Genomic DNA, 10,659 nt, shown 5'->3' with positions numbered 1-10,659 from the left:
GTCTCTAGAAGTGTGATACTAATAATATTTTACAGCTTTAATTACCATGATTGTAGTGCCTAGAGGCATATGCAAAAACATTTTGAGTGGGTGGAGGGGAGGCAGTGCTGTGAACATTTTTGTGGTTTTGCTGGGCAATGCGCAATGGAGTTTTCTCATGGGAACCTCAGCATGCCATGGAGAAAATCTGCCTCTGCCTCCTCATCTGCCCCACTGGGATACTGGGATCTTTGGGATCACACTCCAAGGACGATGGGACAGCCCCAGTCACCCCAGTTCTGGGGAAAAGCTGGGCTGACCGACACTCTGCTCTGCAGAGGGGCTCCTGGGGCAGGTGCTGCCTGTTCCTCCAGGCTATTTTCCCTCAGGCATCATCCCTTCCGTGCCGGCAGCTTCACCCGCGGGGTGATTTCGGGTTGGGCAAGCGCTGCTTTGGGGCACGGCCCTGCCAGCAGGCTGGGGAGCAGCGTGCCTGGCCCAGGTCAGGGTGTGCAATGCAGACGGAGCTGCCGCCAGCCGCCCCCCGTGCGCGCCGTGCCCGCGTGGGCAGCCCAGGGACACACAGAGGGCTCCTGTGTGACACCCACCAGCGCCAGCAGGCCCGACACCATCCCGGGTCACAGCTCACCGGGAAACTGGGAAATACACCGTGCAGGAATGCAAGTTCTGAGAGCTCGGGTGTTGCAAAAGGAAAAGGCTATGGAAAAAGGGCACATGTGTTTCCCCAGCTCCAGAATGCATCCTGCGTGCTTAGAACTTTTTAAAACTTTGTTCCTAGATAATTTTTTAATTTTTAGACGTTTTTATGTGATTTGACAGAAGTGCTTCAAAGCCTCAGCCTTCTATTGGAAAAACTGAAGGAGAAATTTGGTTTTGTTTGGAGCTGTTTACCAAGCTGTTTGCCTCCTGCCTTCCCTGACCCTGCTCAGCCAAACAGCCAAAGTATGGATCAGAAGGGAAGGGAAAAGGAAAAGAAACCCTGTGTGAAAGGTATTCCCAGCTCTAGGCAGAGCTGGACATTGCCTACAAGACAAGCCTATTTTATTGGCTTTTTTCCCCCCCACTTGCTATTTTTTTCCACACATGTAATGTTTTTTTTCTATTGTTATCGGCACTAATTATGAGTTACTTAATTTATTATTACTTAATTTTATCACTGAAACATTACTTACTTAAAAACTCATAGTTTAACCAATTCTCTACACGCTCCCATTTCTTCTTGCTCCAATTGACACTCGGTACTTTCGCACCAGTTTCTGCGTGTCGCACCCCAGGCCGGCCCTTTCTGCCCCCCGGCCGTCCCGGGGGCGGTGTGCCCGCCCCGGCAGGGCGGCCCCGCGCGGTTCCCGGGCGTTTTTCCCAAGGCAGGGCCGTCGGGAGCCGCGCGATTCCCGCGGGGGCGGCACCGGCGGGGGGGGTCGCGGCCCCGGCGCGCTCCGGCCGCGGGGGGGCGCTGCCGCTGCCGGTGCCGCCCCCGCCGGGCGCTGCGTCACGCGGCGGCCGCGCGTGGGCGGGCGGCGGAGCGCGCGCGGGCTCTCCCCATGTGACCGCGCGGGAGGGGGCGGCGAACGGGGGGGGCGGGGGCCGCTCCCTCCCTCCCTGCCTTCCCTTCCCTTCCCTTCCCCTCCTTCCCTCCCCTCCCTTCCCCTCCTTCCTTCCCTCCCTGCCGCCCGCTCGGCCCCCGCGCACGGCGAAGGCGCGGCCGCGACGAGGCGAGGTTCGGCGGGGCGGCCGCGCGCCCCCCCGGCGGTGGCGGGGACGGGGACAGGCTCGCCCACCCGCCCCGTCGATGGGAAAGGAGGAGCCTGGGCGGGGGGGGCGCGGGCAGGAACTTCGGCGGGGCTGAGTCTGCGGCCCCGGGACGGCACCGAGGGGAGCCCCGGGCAGCCGGCGGCGGCGGCCAACTGCAGAGTACGTGCGGGGCGGCCGGGGGACGCGGGCAGCGCGGCGCCGGCGCCGCGGGGCACGGCCGGAAGGAGCGGGCGTGGGTGATTCCCGGAGAAATCTGGCGCGGGGGGGACGGGGAAGTGGGAGGAAAGTGCAGAAGCGTCCCCGCCGTGTGCGCCGCGGGGCGGGGGGGCCGCGGGGCGGGGGCGGCGGGCGGGACGGCGCGGCCGGGCCGGGCGGAGGCGGCGCCCCGGCGGCGGCCGCTCCGGCGGGGTCCCGGCCAGGGGCGGCGGGGCACCGGGCGCCCCCCGGGCTCTGCGGGGCCGCGCCTCTCCCCGGCGCGGACGGGAGCGGTTGTGCGGGCGCGGCGGCGCCCCGCGGGGCAGCCCCGACGGAGAAGGAGCCCCGGGAAGGTTCCTGTCACCGGGCTCCGTGGCCGCGAACTTTGTGCGGGACCGCAGCTGCCCGTCCGTGCCCGCCGTGGGGGTTTCCTTCCCGGGAGCTTCATCCCTCGGTGCGGGACCCGGGACCCTGCTCTGGAGGTATTTGTGCGCTGGTCTCGTCCTTACGCGGAGGGTGTCTGCACGTTTCGAGTTTCTCATTAGAGGCGAGGTATGGGTTTGTACGTAAACGCGGAGCTCACTCATCGGCTGTATTTTGGCACATCTCAGAGCTAGACAAGACTATTTAATTTGCGAAGTCTCTCTTCTGCAGCTACATGTAATTTTCTCCTCCTGCTAAAAGTCCTTTGGAAATGCTGCAGAAATGTAATGAATATGCAAAGCAGCCAGCTCTCAAACCCAAACCCAGTTTGTCTTCAGAGACTTTTCAAAACGCCCAAAGTGATCAAGATACATTATGAAATAATCACTTTTGCCTAAAATACGGGGATGTGATGTTTCACATTTTCTCCTTGTATTCCTAATTTAATTGGTGACAGCTCAATTAGAATTCACCTGAAATAAAATCTCTACAATCGGTTCGAGTTGCTCGGTTGCTTTTACTTCCCGTGCAGCCTTAAAAAGCAGAAAAGCTGCTCAGGAAACCCTTGTCCCATACGTACATCCCACAGCTCCCTAGTTTTCCTTCTCCCTGTGCTTCACCCACATCCAGCACCTGCCTACTTCAGCCGCGCATCTTCCTGCCCCCTCCGGGAAGTGTGCGGCTCCGGGCTCGGAGCGGGCACGGCGGGGAAGGAGCCGGTGCTTTCCCATGGTTCAGGGTGCTGAGCTGAGCGGGGCTGCCGCTGCCCCGCTGTCTTGACAGAGGGAGCAGGAATAGGTTGTGATTCCTGTGCTAGCTGTTTGCAAATATTTAAGAGTGCTCTGTGGTGGCTCTGTGGTTTTTGTTTTCCTTTTTCCCAGGAGTTATGTTTGTGGTCAGAGTTAAGGTGACAGCCAGCGTTTGGAGAGGAGGGCATGGCGTGTGGGGTGATGGGCTGTGCATGTGAATGAGGTAATGTGGAAAATCAGAATGCATGGTTGTGGGTTGCAAAGGCTGAGTGAAAATCTAACTTGTGATTTCCTGGTTCTCCCGTGGCTATAACCGTATGCAGCCTTGTGTTTATTTTAAACAGTTTTGTCTGCTGTGGGGAGTTTTCTGGCTTCTTTGTTCTATATGTGAAAAATGTAAGAGATGGTTGCTCTTCCCTGTGTGTTCTGACACTTCTCACTGGTATGGACAGCAAGCAAAGAAGAGGGAGAAGTAGCTGAAGTGCTGTGGCTGTGTTCATTTATTCCTGTAGACCTCCCCGTGCCAGCTTTGCATTCCTGCCTCTTGCTGGAGAAAGGGTTTGCAGTTGTGTTAGATGTACCTGCTCACTCCTCAGGCAGCAGATCGTTCCGGCTGGCTTCTTAGGATTTGCCAGAGGACATGACCAGGCTGTTACTCCTGAACCAGGTTGGTTTGGGATCACAGATTAGATGGCCTAAGACTTATTGAGTAGGCTGCAGGAGAGGAGGATCACACATGGTGCCCCAGGGTCTTATCCAAGATGCTCTTCCTGGTGAGGAGCAGACACAAGTGTCCTGGCTGTGAGCTCTCCCTGTGTCTTCTCATTGTGTAACCTCTTCTTGTGCTCACCCTTTGCCCCAAAAGCACAGTCCCCAGTGCACTAAGAAACGAGAACAGTGGTGGAAAGCAGTATTTCAGGTCTCTTAGATACAGCTTAAAGGTCACCTGAAAGATGTGGGGCGCTGAGACTTGAGTGGGTGTGCTAAGGCTTTGTGTGGCCAGCCGGGTGAGCAGAGCCAGCAGCAGCAGCACCAGGTGTCCTTTGGGTTGACAATCTCCTCTGGCTCAGGCAGTGCTGTGCTGCTTTCTCAGCAGTCCTTGCTTGTTGCTTGTCCCCTTCCTAAGCCTCGTCTCACTCCTGCAGGTGGTCTAGCATAGGGACCGGAGCGCTCGTGTCTGGAGAAGCAGAGTAGCTGGGAGAGGCCGTCTCGGAAAGGGCAGGGAGCCTTCCCCTTGGCACAGCTTAGAAATAACTTGGGATGGCATTGAGGTGAGTGCTGGAGGAACTCTGTTTAATGCAAGGAGAAAAGAGGTTAAAGGGTGGAGTGTTTGAAAATGCCTTCTCTGCAGAAATCGGTAGCAGTCGTACATGGAAAAATTGCTCGGCCCTCTCAGGAGTTACTGCACTGAAATTGAAAAACAGAATGGGTCTTTAAAGTACAAAACAAAGGGATTTCAGGCTTGCTTTAAATGCAAATCTCAACACAGTCTGAACCGTGGACTCTCTGCTGATGCCTCCATAGTACATATTAATCCAGTTTTATCTGTCATGAGGAGATTTGTTGATTAGAAGCCTCTAGGTAAAGGCTGCTCGTGGACTGGTGCTGCTCTTCCAGCCTGTGGGCTGGAAAAATGAGTTCAGTTCCTTGGCTTGCCTGGAGCTCTTGGGCTGTGTGTAATTTCACTGCCACCGTCCTCCCAAAATTCAATTTAGCTCTCTGCACAAAGTCCATTTATGTAGATTTATGTAGATTTTGTGCAAAGATGAATAACTTCCAGAGGAAATGGGCCTTCTTTTAAAAGTTATATAAGTTAATTTGTGGTATTGATGGTAAAAAGTCAGCATCATTTGAAATGGGAGGGTAGGAATAGTTTACTGGAATGCCACTAAACCATAAGCTGTTACTTTTGGTTATCTTCACAAATTTTGTTAAGAATAGGAGGATTTTTCTAAGAAATTCAGTGAAATTAATTTTAAAAACAGTGAATTCTGTGCCTGTAAAGGGGGTTACCTTTAAGTGATTTTCTTAATTTTCCTTGTTTCTTGAATCTTTGAGTGTTGGCAGTACTTGGTTGATATCCTGCAGTTAACTATTCTTTCTGCAAGCCAAACTGTGTTTCTAAAATATGTAGCTCTTAAGTATTTACAGTTTCACCCTGAGTTCCAAAGTGGGTAGTTTATTAGCTCTTAAGCTCACTAGCAGCTCCTTGAGGTAGCTGTTTGAATCTGAACTGCTATTACTGCCCTTCTGCTTTACACATACTGGCACACATATCCGGAATGATATGTTCAGCTGGTGGTTTGGGGGTTTTGTATGTTTTGAGTCTTTTTTTTTATTTCCCCTGGGCTTCATCTTCCTGAAGAGATTGACTGTCAGTATCCCGTTGCTGCTACATACATTTCTGGGAAGTTTCTCTTGGCCTCCTGATTTTATTTTTCTCTAGTAGAATTAAATCAGAATTTTGCGGCAAAAGCCTGGTCTTCAGATGCCTCCTGAATAGAAGTTGGGCTCTGCTTGTTTTATGTGTATGTTTGACTTGCTGAAGAAAAGGCTTATATTGTGAAAGATCTACAAAAGTACCCAAACCATTTTTTTTACAATTTTTTTCATGTTTTACAATATGCAAAAGCACGTACTGTGAATATAATTTCTCACTTTTACTTTTGATAACCAATCTCCTAATGCCCCATAGCAAACGTATTTGCTTGCTTTGCAGTTTTGGAGGAAGGGGAGTTGCACAGTATTAAAATACTTTTTCCCTGGTGTGTGCAAATCTTTATGTAGGTGTTGTTTTTTAGGTTACTGCTGTGTGTTTTTTCAAGTCCAGTGTGATAGTAGAGCCAGAGCAATGTTAGCAGAACTGCTCAGTGTTTTAGTTCTGTTACTTTCTCAACCAACTATAAATTACATGCTTTAGACCTTATTGATTGGTGGTTTAGTGTAATACAGTAATACTGGAAATTATCTGCTTGTTTCCGTGAAAGCCACCACAGAGTGAAGAGGTGTGTGTGTGAGATCCTAGAATTCTCTGAGGAGTTTATTAGTTGTGCTATAACTGGATAAGGGGTTTATGAAGTTGAAACTTGTGCACATGGTTTTTCCTGCCGCTGTAAGAGCTGAACACTGCAGAGATCTGTCTGGTGGGAGCCTTTGAGCACAATTGCTGTTTTGCTGAGTGGTGTTTCATTTCTCAAGTGTCAATGACAGGCAGCCTTGTTAGCAAATGAAACGGGCAGGTGAATTCAAACTAAGGTTTTTAAACTGTATGTGTTGGAGTCCATCAGTATTTTAGCTTTGTCTGCAGCTGTTGCTGCCATAATTAAGATCGGCAGCGGCATTAGATCCTTTTTACATGAAACAGGTAAAACTGTAGAAATACTTGGTTCTTGAACACTCCTTTAGTGACCCAGCTCCATTAATCCTCTGGGCTTCTGTGAAGCACTCTTCTTCTTTGTTTTCCTTTTACAGTCCTCCACACTTTCTGTGGGGGAAAATGATGCGACAGTTAAGAAGAATTGAAACTGATGAGATTTTTTTTCTTCAGGGAATCGACTATTCTGTAATTCTTCAGAATGTGTTTTGTGATCATTTTGACCTTAAGATATAAAAGAGAATTGGGTAGAATCTGTGTGAGTGATATTGGCTGACATTCTTGGGAACAAACATGAAGTAGGAATGTTGAAAACAAGCCGGCTTTGTGTTTGAATCATCTTTTCGTAGGTGCATCACAACTATCTGCTGATTTGGTCTCTTTCAAAAATGTTTCCATTAAGTTAACAAGTCAAAAAATAGAGCTTTTGCCCCTTATTCATTTCTGTGGGTGTTCTTGTAATGAGAGAAAGAGATGCTGTCCTCTGAGTTGACAGCCCTGTGGAAAGCTGGGCGGTGGGACAGCACATCTGGTGTTGGTGCTTTGGTGCTCATCTCTCTCTGTTCTTGCTATTTGCAGGTTCTGTCGTCCGTGATGGCGTCAGCTCTGCCCAGAACCCTTGGAGAACTGCAGCTGTATCGAATACTACAAAAAGCAAATCTCTTATTCTACTTTGATGCCTTCATTCAGCAGGGTGGTGATGATGTCCAGCAGCTCTGTGAAGCAGGTGAAGAGGAGTTTTTGGAGATAATGGCTCTCGTGGGCATGGCTAGCAAGCCACTTCATGTCCGAAGGCTGCAGAAGGCTTTGAGGGACTGGGTGACAAACCCTGGCCTTTTTAACCAGCCTCTCACCTCCTTACCAGTCAGCAGCATTCCAATCTATAAGCTGCCAGAAGGGTCTCCTGCGTGGCTGGGGATATCCTGCAGCAGTTACGAGAGGAACAGCAGCACCAGAGAGCCTCACCTGAAGATTCCGAAATGCGCTGCCACGACGTGCGTGCAGAGCGTGGGCACGAGCAAATCTGATGTGGGGAGCTTATCACTGCAGAGCAGCAGCGAGCCCAGGCTCTGGCAAGGACACCACACCACAGAGAGTGAGCACAGCCTTTCCCCGGCTGACCTTGGCTCTCCAGCCTCACCAAAGGAAAACAGCGAGACCTTGGATGCTGCTGCTGCTCTGTCAGTTGCTGAGTGTGTAGAACGTATGGTTCCCTCCCTGCCCAAAAGCGACTCCAATGAAGTCAAGGAGTTACTGAAAACAAATAAGAAACTGGCAAAGATGATTGGTCACATCTTTGAGATGAGTGACGATGACCCTCACAAAGAGGAGGAGATCAGGAAGTACAGTGCAATATATGGCAGATTTGACTCGAAAAGAAAGGATGGCAAGCATCTCACCCTCCACGAGGTAAAACAGCTTGAGTGGAACTGGGCTTCCTCCCCATTCCTACACCCTTGACAAGATGTGTTTACAGGGTCCACTTCTTCTGTGGGCACTTCTTGCTGAGTGATGAGAGTTGTGTGTCTGAAAGTTGTGCATTGAGTGCTGTAGGCAGGCCTGGCCTGACATGGAAATCTCAAGTGCAGTCCAGGTCTCCTTTTGTGGAGAGGTGTGTGTGTGTGCACATGGAGGTGTGTGTGTGTGCTCGTGGTGATTTGGTGTCATCAGACTGCTTGCTTGCTGGTGTGGCCTGTCAGACAGAAGGTTTAGAGAGTTTGGCACCCAAATAGCAACCAGTATCACCCTGAGCATGGCCTTGGAGATTCTAAGGATTTGGTACATTCTTAAAGATGGTCTGTCATGGTATTTCCTTACAGCTTTGAGAGACTTGTTTGGAAGATCAGTAACTTCCTTGTGTCTGATGTGATTACTACCCTCTGCTGTCTTCCCTCACCTCAAGACTCTGCCCTGTAGCTTGTGCACTTGAGATGCAAAGGATTCTGTCAATGAGGTCCCTACACCCAGTGGCATGGATTGGTTTTTTTGTTTGTTTGTTTGAATTGGGATGAAGCTCAATTATACAACCTGTGGGCTTTTTTGGGCTTAGTGGCCTTAAGCCTGTCAGGTGAGGTGTGGACTGCGTGAGGAGGAAAGGAAAGGAAAGGATGTCTCCAGTATTGATGGTTGGTTGTAACATGAATGTTTGTCTATTCATCCCTGAGAAGCATCTCTTCCCTCTTGCCTTTGAAAGTTCCTGAGGGCCTCCCTTGCTCCTCCGGTGGCATTCCTGAGGCTCACACTGCATGTGTTGTAACGCAATAGGTGTGTCTGTGTGGGGAGTTGTTTCCTAGTGCCAAAGTACTGTACAAGAGGAGAACAAACATTAATTCAGAGCTCTGCCAAAACACTGTTGATATGAATGCTGCATCAGCATTTTCACAGTTAACGGTGATTGCAAAATTTCAGTTGGATTTAAAATTTGGCATGTAAGGCTTAGCTCCCAAAAGGAAAGGCAGTGTTTATGTTACAGGAGTGCCAAAAAACTGTACTGGTTTTAGCCTTTTTTTGCTTCAAGAAGAAGTTTTGTAGGTGTGTGATCCATAGCATAAGACTGAGTTGTCTTTATGTTTCTGAGTAGAAGGGCAGAAGGAAACAAGGCGTATTTCTTTACATTTTTGTTTACATATTTACATTTATAAGGCAACTGCACATCACCGGCAGTGACTTGACAAGGGCTTTTACTGCAGACTGGGGAGACACTTCCACATAGTCAGCCACATTCCTACCACACAGTTCTAGCTGTGCAGCTTACACTTATGTGCTCTGTGGCTTTATGTCAAACACTTAGAATCTATGAATTCATCCACTGTACAAGACGAGATCTCATCTTACTCCCCTGACCTTGTGGAAGTCTCCCTCATAAAAGAACAAGTTGTGTGTGAGATGGAGGCAGTATTTGAAAGGATTAATTGTGTAGATGCCCTGTATACATGGCTGCAGATTCAGGATTCAGAGAAAGGGGGTTCTCCTCACCTGAGGATGGAGGCAGTTGAGGTGTACAACAACGTGTGGCTGTGTGCTTTCACAACCTCTCTCTGGGGTAGCAGCTGCAGAATGCAGAAAATGCTCTGAAATCTGCGCAGACTACTTGTAGGATAATTTTCTGGCATCCAGCAGTGTACTGGAAGGTGGGCTCCAGGAGCACCTTTTGTGTAGGCTCAGAAGTGGCTCTGCAGAACTGGGGGGATGAACACTGGAGTGGTAATTGAAGGGGTGGGATAGCAGTGAACTGGGAGAAAGGACAACTGCTCTACCTTGTTCATTTTTTTTAGTATTGCACTACAGATCTTTACTACATCATTGTAAAACCACGTTTAAAAATGGAATGAGAGCATGGTTTGGCTTTAGGAAATATTTCTATCGCTATTGTGATTAAGGGCACAAGATCAAAGGAGTCTGTGGTTGACTTATGCCTCACTTACGCATGTGGGGCCTCACTGAACTTGATGGGAACTGCACACATGCAAGCAAGAAGAATTTGCTTGTAATTAGTTTACTCTTGGCTTAAAGAGGCTGCATTTCACAAAGTTTTGCCTTGAACTGTTTTGCCTTCATTTTCTGTTTAAGGCAGAAAATAAATAGCAGCAATGAGATCAAATTTTTTTGGTTTAAAATCTGCTAAACCAGAGTTTGCTTTTCATAAACTCAGCCTTGGTGTGTTTTTGGTTCTGATGGCTTAAGGAATTTGCTGCTCAGAGGGAAGGACCTTAAACAACCAGGGAGGTAAGTTCCTGCAGGTCCAGAGACTGTTTTTCTGCACATGTTAATACATTCCAGAGCTGTCATTCTGCTTCACAGTTCAAGGTTTCTCCTTGCAGCTGGCAAGGAACAGCTGAATAAACTTCACTGTGAATTTAGAAAGCTTAAGTAATGGTTAGCTTTTTAATGTAAAATTAGGGTATCTCTGGCTCCTCAAGCAGGGGGGAGTTGGGTACAAATTAAGATCAAACACGGTAGAATTATCAGTGGTGAATTAGTGAGAATGTTTTGTTTCAGAATGAGCACTGAAGTGTCTCAGAGGGCTGGAGCAGCCATTAGAGGCCTGTGAGAGCTGCAGACACTGGGCTGGTTTGGAGGTGTGTGCTCCTGGTAGGAGTATTTGCATAAAGCATTAACCTGACATAAAATCTTCCAAAGGCGTTCCAAAAGTAATAAACACATTGT

The 10,659-nt window shown here is 49.3% G+C and overlaps 1 protein-coding gene across 6 annotated transcripts in view; it reads left to right on the top strand.

Annotated features, from left to right (window-relative positions):
* The first annotated feature begins 1,609 nt into the window (after positions 1-1,609).
* The window catches only part of NAB1 (NGFI-A binding protein 1), a 29,005-nt gene continuing 19,955 nt past the window's right edge, over positions 1,610-10,659 (top strand). Inside the window, exons 1-3 of one of the 6 annotated variants that reach the window (XM_059853429.1) lie at positions 1,614-1,911; positions 4,265-4,390; positions 7,072-7,902. In XM_059853429.1, coding sequence (XP_059709412.1) covers positions 7,087-7,902 — 816 coding nt within the window. In that variant the 5' untranslated portion in view covers positions 1,614-1,911; positions 4,265-4,390; positions 7,072-7,086. Of the gene's footprint in view, positions 1,912-2,225; positions 2,500-3,259; positions 3,343-4,264; positions 4,391-7,071; positions 7,903-10,659 lie in introns of those variants that run through there. The other 5 variants (XM_059853428.1, XM_059853431.1, XM_059853426.1 and 2 more) reach the window with 5 other exon arrangements.

The sequence above is a fragment of the Haemorhous mexicanus genome, chromosome 8, assembly GCF_027477595.1.
Source record: "Haemorhous mexicanus isolate bHaeMex1 chromosome 8, bHaeMex1.pri, whole genome shotgun sequence".
NCBI classification, from domain to species: domain Eukaryota; kingdom Metazoa; phylum Chordata; class Aves; order Passeriformes; family Fringillidae; genus Haemorhous; species Haemorhous mexicanus.
The sequence above is the reverse complement of the archived record's forward strand: the minus strand, read 5'-3'. Positions and strand labels throughout refer to the sequence as shown.